The sequence below is a fragment of the Salmo trutta genome, unplaced genomic scaffold, assembly GCF_901001165.1.
Source record: "Salmo trutta unplaced genomic scaffold, fSalTru1.1, whole genome shotgun sequence".
In the NCBI taxonomy this organism is placed as follows: domain Eukaryota; kingdom Metazoa; phylum Chordata; class Actinopteri; order Salmoniformes; family Salmonidae; genus Salmo; species Salmo trutta.
This window is the reverse complement of record NW_021822565.1, coordinates 377,450-404,895: the sequence shown is the minus strand read 5'-3', so window position 1 is coordinate 404,895 and position 27,446 is coordinate 377,450. Positions and strand designations below refer to the sequence as shown.

General features: G+C 44.7%; 1 protein-coding gene across 1 annotated transcript; it reads left to right on the top strand.

The window, feature by feature from the left end:
* The first annotated feature begins 12,866 nt into the window (after positions 1 to 12,866).
* On the top strand, positions 12,867 to 27,208 carry LOC115182689 (AP-3 complex subunit sigma-2). Its single transcript, XM_029744188.1, has 6 exons — positions 12,867 to 13,011; positions 13,369 to 13,460; positions 13,871 to 13,982; positions 21,563 to 21,634; positions 25,993 to 26,100; positions 26,966 to 27,208. The coding sequence occupies exons 1-6, from the start codon at positions 12,943 to 12,945 to the stop codon at positions 27,089 to 27,091; spliced, it is 579 nt and encodes a 192-aa protein (XP_029600048.1). The 5' UTR covers positions 12,867 to 12,942; the 3' UTR covers positions 27,092 to 27,208.
* The last annotated feature ends 238 nt before the right edge of the window (positions 27,209 to 27,446 follow it).

The following is a 27,446-nucleotide window of genomic DNA, read 5'->3' as shown; positions in this document are numbered from 1 at the left end:
GATGGACTCTAAATGTTGAACACAGGGGCTTCTAAAGCGCTAATGATGGACTCTAAATGTTGAAAACAGGAAGTGCTGGGGCTTCTAAAGGGCTAATGATGGACTCTAAATGTTGAAAACAGGAAGAGCTAGGGCTTCTAAAGCGCTAATGATGGACTCTAAATGTTGAAAACAGGAAGTGCTGGGGCTGCTAAAGCGCTAATGATGGACTCTAAATGTTGAACACAGGAAGGGCTGGGGCTTCTAAAGAGCTAATGATGGACTCTAAATGTTGAAAACAGGAAGGGCTGGGGCCTCTAAAGAGCTAATGATGGACTCTAAATGTTGAACACAGGGGCTGGGGCTTCTAAAGAGCTAATGATGGACTCTAAATGTTGAAAACAGGAAGGGCTGGGGCTTCTAAAGAGCTAATGATGGACTCTAAATGTTGAAAACAGGAAGGGCTGTCCCTTCTAAAGCACTAATGATAGACTCTAAATGTTGAACACAGGAAGGGCAGATCTGACTTGCAGTGGTGTAACCACGGCTACAGACCTACCACAGATCTGACTTGCAGTGCTGTAACCACGGCTACAGACCTACCACAGATCTGACTTGCAGTGGTGTAACCACGGCTACAGACCTACCACAGATCTGACTTGCAGTGGTGTAACCACGGCTACAGACCTACCACAGATCTGACTTGCAGTGGTGTAACCACGGCTACAGACCTACCACAGATCTGACTTGCAGTGCTGTAACCATGGCTACATACCTACCACAGATCTGACTTGCAGTGGTGTAACCACGGCTACAGACCTAGGGCTGGGGCTTCTAAAGAGCTAATGATGGACTCTAAATGTTGAACACAGGAAGGGCTGGGGCTTCTAAAGCGCTAATGATGGACTCTAAATGTTGAAAACAGGAAGTGCTGGGGCTTCTAAAGAGCTAATGATGGACTCTAAATGTTGAACACAGGAAGGGCTGGGGCTTCTAAAGAGCTAATGATGGACTCTAAATGTTGAACACAGGAAGGGCTAGGGCTTCTAAAGCGCTAATGATGGACTCTAAACGTTGAAAACAGGAAGGGCTGGTGCCTCTAAAGAGCTAATGATGGACTCTAAATGTTGAACACAGGGGCTGGGGCTTCTAAAGCGCTAATGATGGACTCTAAATGTTGAAAACAGGAAGTGCTGGGGCTTCTAAAGAGCTAATGATGGACTCTAAATGTTGAAAACAGGAAGGGCTGGGACTTCTAAAGAGCTAATGATGAACTCTAAATGTTGAAAAATGAAGGGCCGGGGCTTCTAAAGCGCTAATGATGGACTCTAAATGTTGAAAACAGGAAGGGCTGGGGCTTCTAAAGAGCTAATGATGGACTCTAAATGTTGAACACAGGAAGGGCTGGGGCTTCTAAAGAGCTAATGATGGACTCTAAATGTTGAACACAGGAAGGGCTGGGGCTTCTAAAGAGCTAATGATGGACTCTAAATGTTGAACACAGGAAGGGCTAGGGCTTCTAAAGCGCTAATGATGGACTCTAAATGTTGAAACCAGGAAGGGCTGGTGCCTCTAAAGAGCTAATGATGGACTCTAAATGTTGAACACAGGGGCTGGGGCTTCTAAAGCGCTAATGATGGACTCTAAATGTTGAAAACAGGAAGTGCTGGGGCTGCTAAAGCGCTAATGATGGACTCTAAATGTTGAACACAGGAAGGGCTGGGGCTTCTAAAGAGCTAATGATGGACTCTAAATGTTGAAAACAGGAAGGGCTGTCCCTTCTAAAGCACTAATGATAGACTCTAAATGTTGAACACAGGAAGGGCAGATCTGACTTGCAGTGGTGTAACCACGGCTACAGACCTACCACAGATCTGACTTGCAGTGCTGTAACCACGGCTACAGACCTACCACAGATCTGACTTGCAGTGGTGTAACCACGACTACAGACCTACCACAGATCTGACTTGCAGTGCCGTAACCATGGCTACATACCTACCACAGATCTGACTTGCAGTGGTGTAACCACGGCTACAGACCTACCACGGCTAAAGACCTACCACAGATCTGACTTGCAGTGCTGTAACCACGGCTACAGACCTACCACAGATCTGACTTGCAGTGGTGTAACCACGGCTACAGACCTACAACAGATCTGACTTGCAGTGGTGTAACCACGGCTACAGACCTACCACAGATCTGACTTGCAGTGGTGTAACCACGGCTACAGACCTACCACAGATCTTACTTGCAGTGCTGTAACCATGGCTGCATACCTACCACAGATCTGACTCGCAGTGGTGTAACCACGGCTACAGGCCTACCACAGATCTGACTTGCAGTGGTGTCGTCCTATTTATTTCGATGAAGGAGAGCAACAAATATGTCAACGAGTCATAATTTCACCAATCAAAGTTTGTACTGACAGATGTACTGTAGCTTACTGAATAGCCTATCAAGGCTCTCCAACCCTGTTCCTGGAGTATTACCGTCCTGTAGGGTTTCACTCCAACCCTGTTCCTGGAGTATTACCGTCCTGTAGGGTTTCACTCCAACCCTGTTCCTGGAGTATTACCGTCCTGTAGGGTTTCACTCCAACCCTGTTCCTGGAGTTCTACCGTCCTGTAGGGTTTCACTCCAACCCTGTTCCTGGAGTTCTACCGTCCCGTAGGGTTTCACTCCAACTCTGTTCCTGGAGAGATACCGTCCTACTTTGTAGTAATAATAATAAGTGGTGAGGGGGACTATTAGATGGAGGAAACAGATCTTGGTGAGGGGGACTATTAGATGGAGGAAACAGATCTTGGTGAGGGGGACTATTAGATGGAGGAAACAGATCTTGGTGAGGGGGACTATTAGACGGAGGAAACAGATCTTGGTGAGGGGGTCTATTAGACGGAGGAAACAGATCTTGGTGAGGGTTATTTTAAACGACTGGAGCTTCCTTTGATTTGATTCGCTTGAACACATGGTTACAATTTACCCTATTACAGAATAAATGGAAACAGAGAGGTGAACTATCAATTCATATAATGTATTTGTATGGATTTAATTATCAATTGAGCAATTAGTGAACATAAATCATTACTACGTAGAATTGCAGGAAATATCATTTTAAAACAGACATCAAATCAATCCTTTGGTGTGATGTATTCATGACAGTAATGTTATATTCCCACTATGATATTATTATAGTCAGTATATGTTGGTGTTTTCCTGCGTCTCAATAAACTAGAACCTCAATGCATTATTACCTCCAATTAGACCCAATTCCCATTTCCAGTTTCCCACCCTGACACAGCCTACCCCAACGGGCCGGCGTCTCAACCAACAGTCAATATAGGCTGAGGATCCCACGCAGGGCTACAGCACCTCCCAGAGAGGGTCAGGCAGGGCTACAGCACCTCCCAGAGAGGGTCAGGCAGGGCTACAGCACCTCCCAGAGAGGGTCAGGCAGGGCTACAGCACCTTCCAGAGAGGGTCAGGCAGGGCTACAGCAGCTTCCAGAGAGGGTCAGGCAGGGCTACAGCAGCTTCCAGAGAGGGTCAGGCAGGGCTACAGCACCTCCCAGAGAGGGTCAGGCGGGGCTACAGCACCTCCCAGAGAGGGTCAGGCGGGGCTACAGCACCTCCCAGAGAGGGTCAGGCGGGGCTACAGCACCTCCCAGAGAGGGTCAGGCGGGGCTACAGCACCTCCCAGAGAGGGTCAGGCGGGGCTACAGCACCTTCCAGAGAGGGTCAGGCGGGGCTACAGCACCTCCCAGAGAGGGTCAGGCAGGGCTACAGCACCTTCCAGAGAGGGTCAGGCAGGGCTACAGCACCTCCCAGAGATGGTCAGGCAGGGCTTCAGCACCTTCCAGAGAGGGTCAGGCAGGGCTACAGCACCTCCCAGAGAGGGTCAGGCAGGCCTACAGCACCTTCCAGAGAGGGTCAGGCTCTCGGGCTTTATGGTGGCCACTGTGGTTTGGGTGTCCTCGGCACCCCTGAGGGGCCCCCCGTGTTGATGGTCAGCATGGCGGATGTGTTGTTGCCTACCCTCACGATCTGACGGCGGCCCGTCAGGAAGTCCAGAATCCAGTTGCAGAGGGAGGTGTTCAATCCCAGGGCCCTGAACTATGTGATGAGCTTGGAGGGTACTATGGTGTTGAACGCTGAGTACTATGGTGTTGAACGCTGAGTACTATGGTGTTGAACGCTGAGTACTATGGTGTTGAACGCTGAGTACTATGATGTTGAACGCCTTCCCTGTGGCTCAGTTGGTAGAGCATGGTGTTTGCAACGCTAGCATGGTGTGTGCAACCCCAGGGTTGTGGGTTCGATTCCCACGGGGGGCCAGTACAAAAAAAAAAAAATGCATGAAATGAAAATGAAATGTATGCATTCACTACTGTAAGTCGCTCTGGATAAGAGTGTCTGCTAAATGACTAAAATGTAATGTAAATTTACATAGGTGTTCCTTTTGTCCAGGTGGGAAAGGGCAGTGTGGAATGCAATAGAGATTGCGTCATCTGTGGATCTGTTGGGGCGGTATGTGAATTGGATTGGGTCCAGGGTGTTCTGGGATGATGTTGTTGATGTGAGCCATGACCAGCCATGCTAAGTATTTCATGGCTATACGTGTGAGTTCTACCGGGTGATAGTCATTTAGGCAGCTTACCTTGGCGTTCTTGGGCACGAGGACTATGGTGGTGAGCTTGAAACAAGTTGGTATGACAGGCCAGGTCAGGGATAGGTTGAAATTGTCAGTGAAGACACTTGCCAGCTGGTCAGTGCATTACATAGAAACACCAGACTTTTTTTCCCCCAGTAGAAGCTGGTTGAGAGAATGCCAAGAGTGTGCAAAGCTGTCATCAAGGCAAAGGGTGGCTACTTTGAAGAATCTCAAATATATTTGGATTTGTTTAACACTTTTTTTTGGTTACTTACATGATTCCATATGTGTTATTTCATAGTTTTAATGTATTCTCTATGATTCTACAATGTAGAAAATAGTGAAAATAAAGACCCTGGAATGAGTCCAAACTGTTGACTGGTGCTGTAAATAGGACACGTGACGTCCCTATGAGGAAAAACACTTTCTATTGGAGGTGTCTTACTAAGGTAGCGATGTGTAACAGGGTTGAAATAGACATCCTTAGTCGTTTTAGTATTGTCTTAATTAAACAGCCAGGTTATGTATGTGTAGTTGTAGAGCCACCTGCTGTATTATTTGAGTAACTGCATCTATCTCTCAGTGTGTGTGTGTGTGTGTGTGTGTGTGTGTGTGTGTGTGTGTGTGTGTGTGTGTGTGTGTGTGTGTGTGTGTGTGTGTGTGTAGCTCTGTAAAACATTAAGAGACCACTGCAAAATGATCAGTTTCTCTGGTTATAGGTCTGTGTTTGGGTAAAATTAACATTTTTGTTTTATTCTATAAACTACTGACAACATTTCTCCCAAATTCCAAATTAAAATATTGTCATTTATTTGCAGAAAATGACAACTGGTAGTTCCTATTTAAACAACACAATACTAATGATTTAACTTAGGAAGAGTTCAGAAATCAATATCTGATGGAATAACCCTGATTTTCAATCCCAGCTTTCATGCGTCTTGGCATGCCCTTCACCAGTCTTTCACATTGATGTTGGGTGACTTTAGGCCTCTGCAGGTCTCGCACCCATTGTGACATTTGGTGGAGGATCGGTGACGATCGGGGGGTGCTTCAGCAAAGCTGGAATCGGGCAGATTTGTCTTTGTGAAGGACGCATGAATCAATCCACGTACAAGGTTGTCCTGGAAGAAAACACGCTTCCTTCTGCTCTGGCAATGTTCCCCCAACAGCAAACGTGTGTCCTTTAGGCAATATCAAAATGCTCAAAAAATAACCTAAGAAAAAAGGTTAAAATACCAGAGATTCACAGGTGGCCCATTATGTTATCGGTCCCGTGTGGCTCAGTTGGTAGAGCATGGTGTTTGCAACACCAGGGTTGTGGGTTTGATTCCCGCGGGGGACCAGTACGGAGAGAAAAAAAAAGTGTATGAAATGTATGCATTCACTACTGTAAGTCGCTCTGGATAAGAGCGCCTGCTAAATGACTAAAATGTAAATTACTGGTCTTAGTTTGAAGAGAGCAGAGTTGGAGAGACTTGCACTTTCCCCGAGTTTCACACAGAGACAAATGGGTGATCAATATTTATTTCTAGGTAAACTATAGCCCAGGAAGTACATTACCTACTATAGCCTAGTACATTACTTACTATAGCCCAGGAAGTACATTACCTACTGTAACCCAGGAAGTACATTACCTTGGGTAGATAAACTGCCCCTCCTTTCTCTGCCCATGCATAGACTATAGCCTACTGTATTTAACTAAGACCACACACACCTCGCACATATGGCTACTGAACACAAAGCTGCTGTCACGTCCTGACCAATATAGTTGTAATTTTCTATGGTAGAGTGGTCAGGGCGTGACAGGGGGGGTGTTTTTGTGTCTGTTCTATGTTATCTATTTCTATGTTTGAGTTTCTAGTTGATCTATTTCTATGTTGAGGTTTATTGGGTTGATCTTCAATTGGAGGCAGCTGTTCCTCGTTGCCTCTAATTGAAGGTCATATTTAGTAGGGGTGTTTTTCTCCTGTTTAGTGTATGTATCACCTGACGGGACTGTTGTCGGTTGTTTTGATGTTTTTGTTATTTAGTGGTTCATTAAAGTTTAATATGAGCGATTCACACGCCGTGCCTTGGTCCCCTTTGTATGACCCACGTTACAGCTGCAAGAATTATGAATGTGAACACATGCGCGTCTTGCATATAGGATATAGCCTACCTTTTAGGAGGAGGTTTTGCAGGCTTGAGACAAATACATGGGTAATCAATATTTATTGGAAATGAAAAGGCGCAATGCCGTGGTAGCCTGTGCGCCTGTTTTCCTTTTCAATGATGATACAATTTTTTTATTTTATATATATATATTTTGTATTTTTTTATTTCACCTTTATTTAACCAGGTAGGCCAGTTGAGAACAAGTTCTCATTTACAACTGCTACCTGGCCAAGATAAAGCAAAGCAGTTCGACAAAAACAACAACACAGAGTTACACATAAACAAACGTACAGTCAATAACACAATAGAACAATTTATGTACAGTGTGTGAAAATGTAGAAGGTTAGGGAGGTAAGGCAATAAATAGGCCATAGAGGAGAAATAATTACAATTTAGCATTAACACTGGAGTGATAGATGTGCAAGTAGAGATACTGGGGTGCAAAAGAGCACGAAGATAAATAACAATATGGGGATGAGGTAGTTGGATGGGCTATTTACAGATGGGCTGTGTACAGGTGCAGTGATCTGTGAGCTGATCTGACAGCTGGTGCTTAAAGCTAGTGAGGGAGATATGAGTCTCCAGCTTTAGAGATTTTTGTAGTTCGTTCCAGTCATTGGCAGCAGAGAACTGGAAGGAGATGCAGCCGAAGGAGGAATTGGCTTTGGGGGTGACCAGTGAGATATACCTGCTGGAGCGCATGCTACGGGTGGGTGCTGCTATGGTGACCAGCGAGTTGAGATAAGGTGGGGCTTTACCTAGCAGAGACTTGTAGATGACCTGGAGCCAGTGGGTTTGGGATGAGTATGAAGCGAGGGCCAGACAACAAGAGCATACAGGTCGCAGTGGTGGGTAGTATATGGGGCTTTGGTGACAAAACTAATGGCACTGTGATAGACTACATCCGATTTGTTGAGTAGAGTGTTGGAGGCTATTTTGTAGATGACATCGTCAAAGTCGAGGATCGGTAGGATGGTCAGTATTACGAGGGTAAGTTTGGCAGCATGAGTGAAGGATGCTTTGTTGTGAAATAGGAAGCCGATTCTAGATTTAATTTTGGATTGGAGATGTTTGATGTGAGTCTGGAAGGAGAGTTTACAGTCTAGCCAGACACCTAGATATTTGTAGTTGTCCACATATTCTAAGTCAGAACCGTCCAGAGTAGTGATGCTGGACGGGCGGGCAGGTGCGGGCAGCGATCAGTTGAAGAGCATGCATTTAGTTTTACTTGTATTTAAGAGCAGTTGGAGGCAACGGAAGGAGAGTTGTATGGCATTGAAGCTCGTCTGGAGGTTAGTTAACACAGTGTCCAAAGAAGGGCCAGAAGTATACAGAATGGTGTCGTCTGTGTAGAGGTGGATCAGAGACTCACCAGCAGCAAGAGCGACATCATTGATATATACAGAGAAAAGAGTCGGCCCAAGAATTGAACCCTGCGGTACCCCCATAGAGACTGCCAGAGGTCCGGACAACAGGCCCTGCGATTTGACACACTGAACTCTATCTGAGAAGTAGTTGGTGAACCAGGCGAGGCAGTAATTTGAGAAACCAAGGCTGTTGAGTCTGCCAATAAGAATGTGGTGATTGGTGATTCGAAATGGTCGGTAATCTGTTTGTTAACTTGGCTTTCAAAGACCTTAGAAAGGCAGGGTAGGATAAATATAGGTCTGTAGCAGTTTGGGTCTAGAGTGTCTCCCCCTTTGAAGAGGGGGATGATCGCGGCAGCTTTACCATCTTTGGGAATCTCAGACGATACGAAAGAGAGGTTGAACAGGCTAGTAATAGGGGTTGCAACAATTTCGGAAGAACATTTTTAAAAAGAAAGGGTCCAGATTGTCTAGCCCAGCTGATTTGTAGGGGTTCAGATTTTGCAGCTCTTTCTGAACATTAGCAATCTAGATTTGGGTGAAGGAGAAATGGGGGAGGGTTGGGCAAGTTGCTGTGGGTGGTGCAGGGCTGTTGACCGGGGTAGGGGTAGCCAGGTGGAAAGCATGGCCAGCCGTAGAGAAATGCTTATTGAAATTCTCAATTATAGTGGATTTATTGGTTATAACAGTGTTTCCTATCCTCAGTGCAGTGGGCAGCTGGGAGGAGGTGCTCTTATTCTCCACAGACTTTACAGTGTCCCAGAACTTTTTTGAGTTTGTGCTACAGGATGCAAATTTCTGTTTGAAAAAGGTAGCCTTAGCTTTCCTAACTGCCTGTGTTTATTGGTTATATACTGTTATAAATTAGATTATATACTGTTGTAAATGAGATTATATATTGTTGTAAATGAGATTATATGCTGTTATAAATGAGATTATATACTGTTTTGAATTATATTATATACTGTTATAAATTATATTAAATACGGTTATAAATGAGATTATATACTGTTATAAATGAGATTATATGCTGTTATAAATTAGATTATATGCTGTTATAAATGAGATTATATGCTGTTATAAATGAGATTATATGCTGTTATAAATTATATTATATACTGTTATAAATTATATTATATACTGTTATAAATGATATTATATACTGTTATAAATTATATTATATACTGTTATAACTGAGATTATATACTGTTATAAATGAGATTATATGCTGTTTTAAATGATATTATATACTGTTTTAAATTATATTTAATACTATTGTAAATTATATTATATACTGTTATAGATGATATTATATGCTGTGATAAATTATATTATATACTGTTATAAATGAGATTATATACTGTTATAAATGATATTATATACTGTTATAAATGTTTGTAATTTAACATTAATAAATGTCCAGAAGGTTTCCACTTTAAAGTCAATAGATCTGTCATTCTCATTGAAAGCAAGTCTATAGGCATTATTGGGTTCTCATTACTACATACATGAGAGAAGACTCAACACTTTGTTAAACATGTTCAGTCAATGAATGGTGGGTTATGAAGACCAAAACATTTAACATTATGAGAGGATACCTCCTCTACTGTTACACCAACCAATGGGATTACTGTTACCATGAGAGGATACCTCCTCCACTGTTACACCAACCAATGGGATTACTGTTACCATGAGAGGATACCTCCTCCACTGTTACACCAACCAATGGGATTACTGTTACCATGAGAGGATACCTCCTCCACTGTTACACCAACCAATGGGATTACTGTTACCATGAGAGGATACCTCCTCCACTGTTACACCAACCAATGGGATTACTGTTACCATGAGAGGATACCTCCTCCACTGTTACACCAACCAATGGGATTACTGTTACCATGAGAGGATACCTCCTCCACTGTTACACCAACCAATGGGATTACTGTTACCATGAGAGGATACCTCCTCCACTGTTACACCAACCAATGGGATTACTGTTACCATGAGAGGATACCTCCTCCACTGTTACACCAACCAATGGGATTACTGTTACCATGAGAGGATACCTCCTCCACTGTTACACCAACCAATGGGATTACTGTTACCATGAGAGGATACCTCCTCCACTGTTACACCAACCAATGGTATTACTGTTACCATGAGAGGATACCTCCTCCACTGTTACACCAACCAATGGGATTACTGTTACCATGAGAGGATACCTCCTCCACTGTTACACCAACCAATGGGATTACTGTTACCATGAGAGGATACCTCCTCCACTGTTACACCAACCAATGGGATTACTGTTACCATGAGAGGATACCTCCTCCACTGTTACACCAACCAATGGGATTACTGTTACCATGAGAGGATACCTCCTCCACTGTTACACCAACCAATGGAAGAACATTTCTATGTTCTAGTCTAGTCTTTTTAGTTCTATGTTTAGTTTATTGATTTGGCCTTCAATTGGAGGCAGCTGTTCCTCGTTGCCTCTGATTGAAGGGCCTAAATAGAGGGGTGTGTTTTGTTTGGGTTTTGTGGGAAGTTGTGTTTGCATAGCTGTGTTTAGCCTGTAATCATGTTCATTTGTTTTCTTTATTTAAGTGTTCTAAATAGAAGTTAAGATGAGCTCTCAAGCCGCTGCATTTTGGTCCACTTCCTACAACGACCGTTACATAACCTTTATTTATCTCGGCAAGCCAGTTAAGAACAAATTCTTAATTTACAATGTCGGCCTAACCCAGACGACGCTGGTTTAGGGATAACGTTCCAGGAGTGGTAGACAGATGAATGGAACGATAGACCCAGACGACGCTGGTTTAGGGATAACGTTCCAGGAGTGGTAGACAGATGAACGGAACGATAGACCCAGACGACGCTGGTTTAGGGATAACGTTCCAGGAGTGGTAGACAGATGAACGGAACGATAGACCCAGACGACGCTGGTTTAGGGATAACGTTCCAGGAGTGGTAGACAGATGAACGGAACGATAGACCCAGACGACGCTGGTTTAGGGATAACGTTCCAGGAGTGGTAGACAGATGAACGGAACGATAGACCCAGACGACGCTGGTTTAGGGATAACGTTCCAGGAGTGGTAGACAGATGAATGGAACGATAGACCCAGACGACGCTGGTTTAGGGATAACGTTCCAGGAGTGGTAGACAGATGAATGGAACGATAGACCCAGACGACGCTGGTTTAGGGATAACGTTCCAGGAGTGGTAGACAGATGAATGGAACGATAGACCCAGACGACGCTGGTTTAGGGATAACGTTCCAGGAGTGGTAGACAGATGAATGGAACGATAGACCCAGACGACGCTGGTTTAGGGATAACGTTCCAGGAGTGGTAGACAGATGAATGGAACGATAGACCCAGACGACGCTGGTTTAGGGATAACGTTCCAGGAGTGGTAGACAGATGAATGGAACGATACGGAAGGAAGGAGCAAAGACTATCGGTTTGACTGTTGTTTGGTGAAGTGGTTCTTCCTGACAGGTAAAACTTGGGTATGTCAGATAGGAGGTGAGAAGGTATGTACAGAAGAGAAGCCATTGCAGTGGTTGGACACGTGGCAATAAATATCTGGTAGCTGAAGAGACGGATGAAGCAGGTTGTTGTAATTGAGATGGGAATCCTGTTCCCGTAGTGCCCTGTATGGATGAAGCAGGTTGTTGTAATTGTGATGGGAATCCTGTTCCCGGAGAGCCCTGTATGGATGAAGCAGGTTGTAGTAATTGTGATGGGAATCCTGTTCCCGGAGAGCCCTGTATGGATGAAGCAGGTTGTTGTAATTGAGATGGGAATCCTGTTCCCGGAGAGCCCTGTATGGATGAAGCAGGTTGTTGTAATTGTGATGGGAATCCTGTTCCCGTAGTGCCCTGTATGGATGAAGCAGGTTGTAGTAATTGTGATGGGAATCCTGTTCCCGGAGAGCCCTGTATGGATGAAGCAGGTTGTAGTAATTGTGATGGGAATCCTGTTCCCGGAGAGCCCTGTATGGATGAAGCAGGTTGTTGTAATTGTGATGGGAATCCTGTTCCCGGAGAGCCCTGTATGGATGAAGCAGGTTGTTGTAATTGTGATGGGAATCCTGTTCCCGGAGAGCCCTGTATGGATGAAGCAGGTTGTTGTAATTGTGATGGGAATCCTGTTCCCGGAGAGCCCTGTATGGATGAAGCAGGTTGTTGTAATTGTGATGGGAATCCTGTTCCCGGAGTGCCCTGTATGGATGAAGGAGGTTGCAGTAGCTCGGATCAGGGCCGTCTTGCAGGTCTCCTATGTGGAAGCAGTGAAAATAGCTGGAGTGGGTAGAGAGGAGATGGTTTTGGATGTCCCACAGTCTGCAGTGAATGCCAAGCAGGAGAAGGATCCTGACATACTAATAGTGAAGAAGATGGATTTTGTTGCGTTTATAACGCAAGTGATAAACTGCACTCGTCAAACTAATAAAAAATAATTGTGAAGGCGGCAAACAGATTTCTGGATCTCCAGGACTTTACAGCTGATATGTTACAGGGAGAACTGAATAAAATGTTCCCCCTCCCAGATTCCAGAGTCTGTGTAGAGATCTGAATAGTACAGTTTTAGTTTTTGTAATGATTTGTTTTAGTTTTTAGGGGGGTATTTTTTTACTTCTCCGTACAGTAGGTGGCAGCAATACACCTTATGTGTGTAGTCTGTCAATAAACCACAGCGAAGAAAAAGAGCCGGCGGAAGTTACGTAGGAACACATCCGCCTGGTGGACAGCTGACTGATTTGAGACATTTCCAACCAAATATGATTAAAGCTATTTTAATATTTAACAACCATGGGAAACCACGACTCATCAGATTTTATGAATATTTTGTAAGTAACCAAAATGTACCTAAGTTTGTTAGTTATGTCAATCTTATTGTCCAGCTGTTAGTGCGCTAATGCTATGGTATGCTAGCTAAATTGTCTAGCTAGAGGCTAACTAATCAATAATCTATATTGTCATCATCATGAGTTGTGATTTATTAACATTTTATATTAGCTAACTAGCTAAGTTGCTTATATTTTTGTTGTTGACATAGCTACGAATATCAATGTGCACAACAGATGGGCTAGTTTACAACCTCAGCTGTTTTACTGCTAGCTGTTAGTTAGCTAACGTTAGGTCTTTTTAATTTAGATTATAATGTAGTTCTTTAGCCAAATTATCAGCGACATATTTCTTCTCAGGCTGAAGATGTGCAGCAGCAGATCATTCGAGAGACTTTCCATCTGGTGTCGAAGAGGGACGACAACGTCTGTAACTTCTTGGAGGGGGGAAGGTAACAGCTCTCGTTAGCATTACTAACTAGCTGGTTAAATTAACCAAAATATACATTCTTGATGGAACAATCAGCTTGTCTACCAGTCAAGTTACCTAAATCCTTTATGGTTCATCCAGGAGGCAGCTATGTAGGTATCTATGGCTTGTATTGGGAACGAGTATTGTGTTATTGTGTTAGTGTGTTAGTGTAGGCTTAACTATACTATAGCCTAGAGACCAACTGGGCAAGTTCAAGTAGACATTGTGACTAAAGATTTATCCTGGGATGTTAAATGAGAAATATTGTTTGACCGAAGTGTTCAGCTCATATGATTAGCAATGAATCATCAATTCCCTGGCAGATGAGTTAAATTTGGACCGACTCAGACGATGCAAAATCGACTAGTAATATAATTTCTGTATTTGCAGTTTGATCGGTGGCTCGGACTACAAGCTGATCTACCGGCACTACGCAACACTGTACTTTGTGTTCTGTGTGGACTCCTCTGAGAGTGAGCTCGGCATTCTGGATCTAATACAGGTGGGTTGGCAACTGTTGCTGTGTTCCCATCTATAACAGTAGGGTTGTGTTACCATCTATAACTCTGGACAACAGTAGGGTTGTGTTACCATCTATAACAGTAGGGTTGTGTTACCATCTACAACAGTAGGGTTGTGTTATCATCTATAACTCTGGACAACAGTAGGGTTGTGTTCCCATCTATAACAGTAGGGTTGTGTTACCATCTATAACAGTAGGGTTGTGTTACCATCTATAACTCTGGACAACAGTAGGGTTGTGTTCCCATCTATAACAGTAGGGTTGTGTTCCCATCTATAACAGTAGGGTTGTGTTCCCATCTATAACTCTGGACAACAGTAGGGTTGTGTTACCATCTATAACAGTAGGGTTGTGTTACCATCTATAACAGTAGGGTTGTGTTACCATCTATAACTCTGGACAACAGTAGGGTTGTGTTACCATCTATAACAGTAGGGTTGTGTTACCATCTATAACAGTAGGGTTGTGTTGCCATCTATAACAGTAGGGTTGTGTTACCATCTATAACAGTAGGGTTGTGTTACCATCTATAACAGTAGGGTTGTGTTACCATCTATAACTCTGGACAACAGTAGGGTTGTGTTACCATCTATAACTCTGGACAACAGTAGGGTTGTGTTACCATCTATAACTCTGGACAACAGTAGGGTTGTGTTACCATCTACAACAGTAGGGTTGTGTTATCATCTATAACTCTGGACAACAGTAGGGTTGTGTTCCCATCTATAACAGTAGGGTTGTGTTACCATCTATAACAGTAGGGTTGTGTTACCATCTATAACTCTGGACAACAGTAGGGTTGTGTTCCCATCTATAACAGTAGGGTTGTGTTACCATCTATAACAGTAGGGTTGTGTTACCATCTATAACAGTAGGGTTGTGTTACCATCTATAACAGTAGGGTTGTGTTACCATCTATAACAGTAGGGTTGTGTTACCATCTATAACAGTAGGGTTGTGTTACCATCTATAACAGTAGGGTTGTGTTACCATCTATAACAGTAGGGTTGTGTTCCCATCTATAACAGTAGGGTTGTGTTCCCATCTATAACAGTAGGGTTGTGTTCCCATCTATAACTCTGGACAACAGTAGGGTTGTGTTCCCATCTATAACAGTAGGGTTGTGTTACCATCTATAACAGTAGGGTTGTGTTACCATCTATAACTCTGGACAACAGTAGGGTTGTGTTACCATCTATAACAGTAGGGTTGTGTTACCATCTATAACAGTAGGGTTGTGTTCCCATCTATAACAGTAGGGTTGTGTTCCCATCTATAACAGTAGGGTTGTGTTCCCATCTATAACAGTAGGGTTGTGTTACCATCTATAACTCTGGACAACAGTAGGGTTGTGTTACCATCTATAACAGTAGGGTTGTGTTACCATCTATAACTCTGGACAACAGTAGGGTTGTGTCTCCCAGACAGTCAGCTGTACTGTATTAACATCCTGTATGTTTTGGTAGTGTTGGTTTAACAGGTTGTGTGGTCTGTTAGACTACCTACCTATCTGATTATTTAAAAAAACTTTTTTTTTTACCCAATTTCATGGTATCCAATTGGTAGTTACAGTCTTGTCTCATCACTGCAACTCCCGTACAGACTCGGGGGAGGCGAAGGTCGAGAGCCGTGCGTCCTCCTAAACACAACCCAACCCAACCGCACTGCTTCTTGACACAATGTCCACTTTAACCCGGAAGCCAGCCGCACCAATGTGTCAGAGGAAACACCGTACACCTGGTGACCGTCAGCGTGCACTGCACCCGGCCCGCCACAGGAGTCGCTAGTGCGCGATGGGACAAGGACATCCCTGCTGGCCAAACCCTCCCCCTAACCCGGATGACGCTGGGCCAATTGTGCGCCGCCCCATGGGCCTCCCGGTCGTGGCCGGCTGCGACAGAGTCTGGGCTCGAACCCAGAATCTCTGGTGGCACAGCCTTAGACCAACCACTTCGCCACCCGGGAGGCCCTACCTATCTGATTTTAAATCAAACTTATTTAAAAAAAAATATATATATATATATATATATATTTATTTAACTAGGCAAGTCAGTTAAGAATAAATTCTTATTTACAATGACGGCCAAACCCTAACCCAGACGACGCTGGGCCAAATGTGCGCCGCCCTATGGGACTCCCAATCACGGCCGGTAGTGATACAGCCTGGAATCGAACCAGGGTCTGTAGTGACGCCCTCCAGCACTGAGATGCAGTGCTTTCAAACACTTCAACGTTTTTATGGTGGTGGTGGTGGTGGTAGTAGTGAGGGGGCGGGATCAGGTAGATGACCTGTATCCACTTTCAATGCAAACATATCGTTAATTAGACAGAAGACAAGGCTTTCAAACCTGTTATGTTTTTGACTGTGGTGGAGTTGCTTGTTCAAGGTTATGACAAGTCGGGATATGCTTGAGGTACGCTTCTTGTCTTGATCTGCAGTGACCACTAATGACCTTTGACCTCACGATACAGGACATTGTAAAGCCTACTGATGGGTGTGAATTGAACTCACGATACAGGACATTGTAAAGCCTACTGATGGGTGTGTATTGAGGAAACATACACTGAGTGTACAAAACATTAAGAACACCTTCCTAATATTGAGTTGCACACCCTTTTGCCCTGAGAACAGCCTGAATTTGTCGGGGTACGGACCACAAGGTGTTGAAAGCGTTTCCACAGGGATGCTTGTGTGCTTCCTACAGTTGCTTGTGTGCTTCCTACACTCCAATGCTTCCTACAGTTGTGTCCAGTTGGCTGGATGCCCATTGGGGTGGCGGACCGATCTTGATAGACACTGGAAACGGTTGAGCGTAAAAACCCATCCCAGCTGCTGGGGGAACTTTGTTTATTATCTATGCAAAGTAACTTTAACTCTACCTACATGTATGTATTACCTGGACTAACCGGCACATTGACTCTGTACCGTAATACCCTGTATATAGCCTCCACATTGACTCTACTGTAACACCCTGTATATAGCCTCCACATTGACTCTGTACCAGTACCCCCTGTATATAGCCTCCACACTGACTCTGTACCGGTACCCCCTGTATATAGCCTCCACATTGACTCTTTACCGTAACACCCTGTATATAGCATCCACATTGACTCTGTACCGGTACCCCCTGTATATAGTCTCCACATTGACTCTCTACCGGTACCCCCTGTATATAGCCTCCACATTGACTCTGTACCGGTACCCCCTGTATATAGCCTCCACATTGACTCTGTACCGGTACCCCCTGTATATAGCCTCCACATTGACTCTGTACCGTAACACCCTGTATATAGCCTCCACATTGACTCTGTACCGTAACACCCTGTATATAGCCTCCACATTGACTCTGTACCGGTACCCCCTGTATATAGCCTCCACATTGACTCTGTACCGGTACCCCCTGTATATAGTCTCCACATTGACTCTGTACCAGTACCCCCTGTATATAGCCTCCACATTGACTCTGTACCGTAACACCCTGTATATAGCCTCCACATTGACTCTGTACCGGTACCCCCTGTATATAGCCTCCACATGGACTCTGTACCGGTACCCCCCCTGTATATAGCCTCCACATTGACTCTGTACCGGTACCCCCTGTATATAGCCTCCACATGGACTCTGTACCGGTACCCCCCTGTATATAGCCTCTGCATTTCACTGTAAGGTCTACTACACCTTTTGTATTCAGCATTTCACTGTGAGGTCTACTACACCTGTTGTATTCAGCATTTCACTGTGAGGTCTACTACACCTGTTGTATTCAGCATTTCACTGTGAGGTCTACTACACCTGTTGTATTCAGCATTTCACTGTGAGGTCTACTACACCTGTTGTATTCAGCATTTCACTGTGAGGTCTACTACACCTGTTGTATTCAGCATTTCACTGTGAGGTCTACTACACCTGTTGTATTCAGCATTTCACTTTGAGGTCTACTACACCTGTTGTATTCAGCGCATGTGACAAATAACATTTGATTTGATTTGAACAGCGTTGCAGTTCTTGACACTCAAACCAGTGTGCCTGGCACCTACCACACCCCGTTCAGTGGCACTTCAATATTTTGTCTTGTCCATTCACCCTCTGAATGGCACACTCTTAATGACAGTTGTGGCTGCTTTGCGTGATGTATTGTTGTCTCTACCTTCTTGCCCTTTGTGCTGTTGTCTGTGCCCAGTAATGTTTTTACCATGTTTTGTGTTTCTACCATGTTGTGTTGCTACCATGTTGTTGTCATGTTGTGTTGCTACCATGCTATGTTGTTGTCTACGGTCTCTCTTTATGTAGTTTGGTGTTGTCTCACTTGTCCTGATGTGTGTTTTGTCCTATATTTATGTTATTTATTATTTATTTTTAATCCCAGCCCCCGTCTCCGCAGGAGGTCTTTTGCCTTTTGGTAGGCCGTCATTGTAAATTAGAATTTGTTAACTGACTTGCCTAGATAGATAGATTAAATAAATAAATAAAACAAACATAATCCATGTCTCAAAGCTTAAAGATCCTTCTTTAACCTGTCTCCTCCCCTTCATGTACACTGATTTTGAAGTGGCTTTTGAAGTGGATTTATCAAGTGACATCAATAAGGGATCATAGCTCTCACCTGGTCAGTCTGTCATGGAAAGGTGTTCCTAATGTTCTGTCCACTCAGTGTGTATATACAGTGCATTCGGAAAGTATTCAGACCCCTTGACTATTTCAACATTTTGTGACGTTACAGCCTTAATTCTAAAATTGATTAAATTGTTTTTTTCCCCTCATCAATCTACACACAATACCCCATAATGACATCACAATACCCCATAATGACATCACAATACCCCATAATGACATCAATGTACCCCATAATGACATCACAATACCCCATAATGACATCACAATACCCCATAATTACAAAGCAAAACACTTTTTTCTCACAAATATCAAACTGAAATATCACATTTACATTAGTATTCAGACCCTTTACACAGTACTATGCTGAAGCACCTTTGTCAGCGATTACAGCCTTGAGTCTTCTTGGGTCTGACGCTACAAGCTTGGCACACCTGTATTTGGGGCATGATGCCGCCACCACCATGCTTCACCGTAGGGATGCTTCCAGGTTTCTTCCAGATGTAAATCTTGGCATTGATGTCAATCTTGGTTTCATCAGACCAGAGAATCTTGTTTCTTTTTCATGGTCCGAGTCCTTTAGGTGCCTTTTGGCAAACTCCAAGCCTTTTACTGAGAAGTGGCTTCCTTCTGGCCACTCTACCATAAAGGCCTGATTTGGTAGAGTGCTGCAGAAATTGTTGTCCTTGTGGATGGTTTTCCCATCTTCAGAGAAACTCTCGAGCTCTGTCAGTGACCATCAGGTTCTTGGTCACCTCCCTGACCAAGGCCCTTCTCCCCCGATTGCTCAGTTTGGATGGGCGGCCAGCTCTAGGAAGAGTCTTGGTGGTTCCAAACTTCTTCCATTTAAGAATGATGGAGGCCACTGTGTTCTTGGACTTTCAATGCTGCGTAATTTCTTTCATACCCTTCCCCAGATCTGTCCCTCGACACAATCCTGTCTCGGAGCTCTACGGACAATTCCTTCAACATCATGGCTTGGTTTTTGCTCTGACGTGCACTGTAAACTGTGGGGTCTTACATAGACAGGTGTGTGCCTTTCCAAATCATGTCCAATCAATTTAATTTAACCACAGGTGGACTCCAATCAAGTTGTAGTAACATCATCAAGGAAGATCAATGGAAACAGGATTCACCTGAGCTCAAGTTCGAGTCTCATAGCAAAGGGTCTGAATACTGATGTAAAAAAGGAATTTATTTTTTAGAAATTAGCAAACATTTCTAAAAACCTGTTTCCGCTAAATATGATATTTCTGTTTTTATTTCTAATAACCTGTTTTATCTTTGTTATAATGGTGTTTAGTTTGTAGATTTAATCCGTTTTACAATAAGGCTGTAATGTAACAACATGGGGAAAAAGGGAAGAGGTCTGAATTCTTAACGGATACATACATTACCATTACCAGACACACCTACTCATTCCAGGGTTTTTCTTTATTTTGACTATTTTCTACATTGTAGAATAATAGTGAAGACATCAAAACTATGAAATAACACATGGAATCACGTAGTAACCAAAAAAAGTGTTAAACAAAAATAAAGTAGCCACCCTTTGCCTTGATGACAGCTTTGCACACTCTTGGCATTCTCTCAACCACCTTCATGAGGTAGTCACCTGGAATGCATTTAAATTAACAGATGTGCTTTGTTAATTTGTGTAATTTCGTTCCTTAATATGTTTGAGCCAATCAGTTGTATTGTGACAAGGTAGGCTTGGTAAACAGAAAATAGCCCTGTTTGGTAAAAGACCAAGTCCATATTATGGCAAGAACAGCTCAATAAGCAAAGAGAAACAACAGTCCATCATTACTTTAAGACATGAAGGTCAGTCAACCTGGAAAATGTCAAGAACTTTGAAAGTTTCAAGTGCAGTCGCAAAAACCATCATGCACTATGATGAAACTGGCTCTCGTGAGGACCGCCACAGGAAAGGAAGACCCAGAGTTACCTCTGCTGCAGAGGATAAGTTCATTAGAGTTACCAGCCTCAGATTGCAGCTTAAATAAATGCTTCACAGAGTTCAAGTAACAGACACATCTCAACATCAACTGTTCAGAGGAGACTTTGTGAATCAGGCCTTTATGGTCAAATTGCTGCAAAGAAACCACTAAAGGACACCAAAGAAGAAGAAGAGACTTGCTTGGTTCAAGAAAGACAGGCAAAGGAACATTAGACCAATGTAAATCTGTCCTTTTGGTTTGATTAGTCCAAATTTTTGATTTTTGGTTCCAATGGCAGTGTCTTTGTGAGACGCAGAGTAGGTGAACGGATGATCTCCACATGTGGTTCCCCCCGTGAAGCATGGAGGAAGAGGTGTGATTGTGTGGGGGTGCTTTGAGGGTGACAATGTCTGTGATTTATTTAGAATTCAAGGCGAACTTAACCAGCATTTTGCAGCGATACGCCATCCCATCTGGTTTGTGCTTAGTGGGACTATCATTTTGTTTTTCATCAGGACAATGACCCAACACACCTCCAGGATGTGTAAGGACTATTTTACTAAGAAGGAGAGTGATGGAGTGCTACATCAGATGACCTGGCCTCCACTATCACCCAACCTCAACCCAATTGAGATGGTTCGGGATGTGTTGGACCGCAGAGTGAAGGAAAAGCAGCCAACAAGTGCTCAGCATATGTGGGAACTCCTTCAAGACTGTTGGAAAATCATTCCAGGTGAAGCTGGTTAAGAGTGTCAAGCTAATGCAAATCTGTCATCAAGGCAAAGGGTGGCTACTTTGAAGAATTGAAAATTTGTTTAACACTTTTTTTTTGGTTACTACATGATTCCATATGTGTTATTTCATAGTGTTGATGTGTTCACTATTATTCTACAATGTAGAAAATACTGAAATTTAAGAAAAACCCTTGAATGAGTAGGTGTCTAAACCTTTGACTGGTACTGTATGCTTAACATAAGATGGATGCCTTGACAATATCTCCTCTGTAGGTGTTCGTGGAAACTCTGGACAAATGCTTTGAGAACGTCTGCGAACTGGACCTCATTTTCCACATGGATAAGGTGAGTTCAAGTCCATGAAAATCATTTACAAGGTCAGCTTTGCCAAGTTTTGGCTTGTGACACTCTTTGATGCATTTAGAGTAATACTCTTCTGTGAATAACATGGCAGCTGGTTTATAGATGCAATATCCATTCAATATGATGAAAGCCTTCAGGAGGGAATGAATAGCAGGGGAAGCCTTGCTGTGTGGAGACAGGTAGTAGCAGGGGAAGCCTTGCTGTGTGGAGACAGGTAGTAGCAGGGGAAGCCTTGCTGTGTGGAGACGGGTAGTAGCAGGGGAAGCCTTGCTGTGTGGAGACAGGTAGTAGCAGGGGAAGCCTTGCTGTGTGGAGACAGGTAGTAGCAGGGGAAGCCTTGCTGTGTGGAGACAGGTAGTAGCAGGGGAAGCCTTGCAGTGTGGAGACAGGTAGTAGCAGGGGAAGCCTTGCTGTGTGGAGACAGGTGGGTGGCAGGGGAAGCCTTGCTGTGTGGAGACAGGTAGTAGCAGGGGAAGCCTTGCTGTGTGGATACGGGTAGTAGCAGGGGGCTCTGGGTCTATCTAGGATTGGCTGGAGGGGCTCTGGGTCTATCTGGGAAGCCTTGCTGTGTGGAGACGGGTAGTAGCAGGGGAAGCCTTGCTGTGTGGAGACAGGTAGTAGCAGGGGAAGCCTTGCTGTGTGGAGACAGGTAGTAGCAGGGGAAGCCTTGCTGTGTGGAGACAGGTAGTAGCAGGGGAAGCCTTGCTGTGTGGAGACAGGTAGTAGCAGGGGAAGCCTTGCTGTGTGGAGACAGGTAGTAGCAGGGGAAGCCTTGCTGTGTGGAGACAGGTGGGTGGCAGGGGAAGCCTTGCTGTGTGGAGACAGGTAGTAGCAGGGGAAGCCTTGCTGTGTGGAGACGGGTAGTAGCAGGGGGCTCTGGGTCTATCTAGGATTGGCTGGAGGGGCTCTGGGTCTATCTGGGAAGCCTTGCTGTGTGGAGACAGGTAGTAGCAGGGGAAGCCTTGCTGTGTGGAGACAGGTAGTAGCAGGGGGCTCTGGGTCTATCTAGGATTGGCTGGAGGGGCTCTGGGTCTATCTGGGAAGCCTTGCTGTGTGGAGACAGGTAGTAGCAGGGGGAAGCCTTGCTGTGTGGAGACAGGTAGTAGCAGGGGGCTCTGGGTCTATCTAGGATTGGCTGGAGGGGCTCTGGGTCTATCTGGGAAGCCTTGCTGTGTGGAGACAGGTAGTAGCAGGGGAAGCCTTGCTAAGGCAGCCCAGATGAAACTCTGCATTGTGGATCCAGGCATAGGGCACCCTGTTCCTTTTTATAGTGCACTACTTGACCAGGGCCTATAGCGCCATTGGGATTCATTCTGGACACAGCTATAGAGGCATCGGGTCTCCTCTCCTCCTGGATGACCTAGATCTGTTGGAGGTCTCCTCTCCTCCTGGATGACTTAGATCTGTTGGAGGTCTCCTCTCCTCCTGGATGACCTAGATCTGTTGGAGGTCTCCTCTCCTCCTGGATGACCTAGATCTGTTGGAGGTCTCCTCTCCTCCTGGATGACCTAGGTCTGTTGGAGGTCTCCTCTCCTCCTGGATGACCTAGGTCTGTTGGAGGTCTCCTCTCCTCCTGGATGACCTAGGTCTGTTGGAGGTCTCCTCTCCTCCTGGATGACCTAGATCTGTTGGAGGTCTCCTCTCCTCCTGGATGACCTAGATCTGTTGGAGGTCTCCTCTCCTCCTGGATGACCTAGATCTGTTGGAGGTCTCCTCTCCTCCTGGATGACTTAGATCTGTTGGAGGTCTCCTCTCCTCCTGGATGACCTAGATCTGTTGGAGGTCTCCTCTCCTCCTGGATGACCTAGGTCTGTTGGAGGTCTCCTCTCTCTGACCTAGGTCTGTTGGAGGTCTCCTCTCCTCCTGGATGACCTAGATCTGTTGGAGGTCTCCTCTCCTCCTGGATGACCTAGATCTGTTGGAGGTCTCCTCTCCTCCTGGATGACCTAGATCTGTTGGAGGTCTCCTCTCCTCCTGGATGACCTAGGTCTGTTGGAGGTCTCCTCTCTCTGACCTAGGTCTGTTGGAGGTCTCCTCTCCTCCTGGATGACCTAGGTCTGTTGGAGGTCTCCTCTCCTCCTGGATGACCTAGGTCTATTGGAGGTCTCCTCTCCTCCTGGATGACCTAGGTCTGTTGGAGGTCTCCTCTCCCTGACCCAGATCTGTTGGAGGTCTCCTCTCCTCCTGGATGACCTAGGTCTGTTGGAGGTCTCCTCTCTCTGACCTAGGTCTGTTGGAGGTCTCCTCTCCTCCTGGATGAGCTAGGTCTGTTGGAGGTCTCCTCTCCTCCTGGATGACCTAGGTCTGTTGGAGGTCTCCTTTCCTCCTGGATGACCTAGGTCTGTTGGAGGTTTCCTCTCCTCCTGGATGACCTAGGTCTGTTGGAGGTCTCCTCTCCCTGACCCAGATCTGTTGGAGGTCTCCTCTCCTCCTGGATGACTTAGGTCTGTTGGAGGTCTCCTCTCCTCCTGGATGACCTAGATCTGTTGGTCTCCACTCCTCCTGGATGACCTAGGTCTGTTGGAGGTCTCCCCTCCCTGCCCCAGATCTGTTGGAGGTCTCCTCTCCTCCTGGATGACCTAGGTCTGTTGGTCTCCTCTCCTCCTGGATGACCTAGGTCTGTTGGAGGTCTCCCCTCCCTGCCCCAGATCTGTTGGAGGTCTCCTCTCCTCCTGGATGACCTAGGTCTGTTGGAGGTCTCCTCTCCTCCTGGATGACCTAGGTCTGTTGGAGGTCTCAGCTGGGCAGAGCATATCAGCGTAGTCAGATCCATCTTTTTAGGTCTAGTAACTGAAAATATAAGTAAAACTTTCTGAGCGTTGTTCGATCGATTCCCGGATTAATTTAATGTTTTCATGTGTATCTGAGCTATTCTCTGTTCAAGCAGGCAAAAATGCAGCCTGTTTGACACGTTTTGCATCATGCAAAGTTTTTAGCTGCAACATGTACTGATGAAGAGGATAAGAAACAGCCAGGAGTGCTCCGCTATGGGGACCAACGTTCTGTATATTACTTTCTTCAGAGAGTGTAGTGGTTGAACCATGCCCTATAACCAATTAGGAGGAACTGTTATTCGGTAGGGGCTCTGGGTCTATCTGGGATTGGCTGGAGGGGCTCTGGGTCTATCTGTGATTGTTATATACCTATCATTTACAGGTCCTGCTACATTACCTTGTTATATACCTATCATTTACAGGTCCTGCTACATTACCTTGTTATATACCTATCATTTACAGGTCCTGCTACATTACCTTGTTATATACCTATCATTTACAGGTCCGCTACATTACCTTGTTATATACCTATCATTTACAGGTCCTGCTACATTACCTTGTTATATACCTACCATTTACAGGTCCTGCTACATTACCTTGTTATATACCTATCATTTACATTTCCACTACATTACCTTGTTATATACCTATCATTTCCAGGTCCTGCTACATTACCTTGTTATATACCTATCATTTCCAGGTCCTGCTACATTACCTTGTTATATACCTATCATTTACAGGTCCTGCTACATTACCTTGTTATATACCTATCATTTACAGGTCCGCTACATTACCTTGTTATATACCTACCATTTACAGGTCCTGCTACATTACCTTGTTATATACCTATCATTTACAGGTCCGCTACATTACCTTGTTATATACCTATCATTTACAGGTCCGCTACATTACCTTGTTATATACCTATCATTTACAGGTCCGCTACATTACCTTGTTATATACCTATCATTTACAGGTCCGCTACATTACCTTGTTATGTACCTATCATTTACAGGTCCGCTACATTACCTTGTTATATACCTATCGTTTACAGGTCCTGCTACATTACCTTGTTATATACCTGTCATTTACAGGTCCTGCTACATTACCTTGTTATATACCTATCATTTACAGGTCCTGCTACATTACCTTGTTATATACCTATCATTTACAGGTCCTGCTACATTACCTTGTTATATACCTATCATTTACAGGTCCGCTACATTACCTTGTTATATACCTATCATTTACAGGTCCTGCTACATTACCTTGTTATATACCTACCATTTACAGGTCCGCTACATTACCTTGTTATATACCTATCATTTACAGGTCCGCTACATTACCTTGTTATATACCTATCATTTACAGGTCCGCTACATTACCTTGTTATATACCTACCATTTACAGGTCCTGCTACATTACCTTGTTATATACCTATAATTTACAGGTCCGCTACATTACCTTGTTATATACCTATCATTTACAGGTCCGCTACATTACCTTGTTATATACCTACCATTTACAGGTCCGCTACATTACCTTGTTATATACCTGTCATTTCAGGTCCACTTCATCCTTCAGGAGGTGGTGATGGGGGGCATGGTGCTGGAGACCAACATGAATGAGATCGTGGGCCAGGTAGAGCTGCAGAACCGCATGGAGAAATCAGAGGTTAGTCTGTTCACTCACTGTTCCTGTAGTTAGTCTGGTGACTGGCCCTGTAGTTAGTCTGGTGACTGGTCCTGTAGTTAGTCTGGTGACTGGTCCTGTAGTTAGTCTGGTGACTGGTCCTGTAGTTAGTCTGGTGACTGGTCCTGTAGTTAGTCTGGTGACTGGTCCTGTAGTTAGTCTGGTGACTGGTCCTGTAGTTAGTCTGGTGACTGGTCCTGTAGTTAGTCTGGTGACTGGTCCTGTAGTTAGTCTGGTGACTGGTCCTGTAGTTAGTCTGGTGACTGGTCCTGTAGTTAGTCTGGTGACTGGTCCTGTAGTTAGTCGGGTGACTGGTCCTGTAGTTAGTCGGGTGACTGGTCCTGTAGTTAGTCTGGTGACTGGTCCTGTAGTTAGTCTGGTGACTGGTCCTGTAGTTAGTCTGGTGACTGGTCCTGTAGTTAGTCTGGTGACTGGTCCTGTAGTTAGGCTGGTGACTGGTCCTGTAGTTAGGCTGGTGACTGGTCCTGTAGTTAGGCTGGTGACTGGTCCTGTAGTTAGTCTAGACTCTAGACCTTTAGGGCTGGGTCTTATTCATTGGTGGACACCATAAGCTAAATATTTAGCTACGGAAAACAAGTGTTTATTAAACAAAATCCTGTACTGTAGGACCAGCCCTGTTTTGGCCTGTTTTCTTCCGTTCCTAGTGAATAGGACCCTTGTTTCCCAGACAGAGATAAATCCTACTGGAGATTCTCTATTCAACATGATGTTCATAACCAGCCTCTTTAGTGTCCTCTCTCTCTCTCTATGACCTTTCATTGCTGTGTGTTTGATCATAGCTGGTGTAGAAAAGGCTGAACCCAGAGTTGTTCTGTGTCTGTTTCAGGGGGGCTTCTCGGCGGCGCCGGCGCGGGCCGTCTCTGCGGTCAAGAACATGAACCTCCCAGAAATGCCTCGCAACATAAACATCGGAGACATCAATATCAAAGTGCCCAGCCTCTCTCCCTTCTGACCAGGGAGCGGAGCGGGGGGCTAGGCCCAAACGGCACCCTATTCCCTATATAGTGCACTGCTTTAGACCAGATCCCTATGGCACCTTATTCCCTATATAGTGCACTACTTTAGACCAGAGCCCTATGGAACCCTATTCCCTATATAGTGCACTACTTTAGACCAGAGCCCTATGGCACCTTATTCCCTATATAGTGCACTACTTTATACCAGAGCCCTATGGCACCCTATTCCCTACATAGTGCACTACTTTAGACCAGAGCCCTATGGCACCCTATTCCCTATATAGTGCACTACTTTAGACCAGAGCCCTATGGTCTAAAGTAGTGCACTACACTATATATCAGTGCACTATA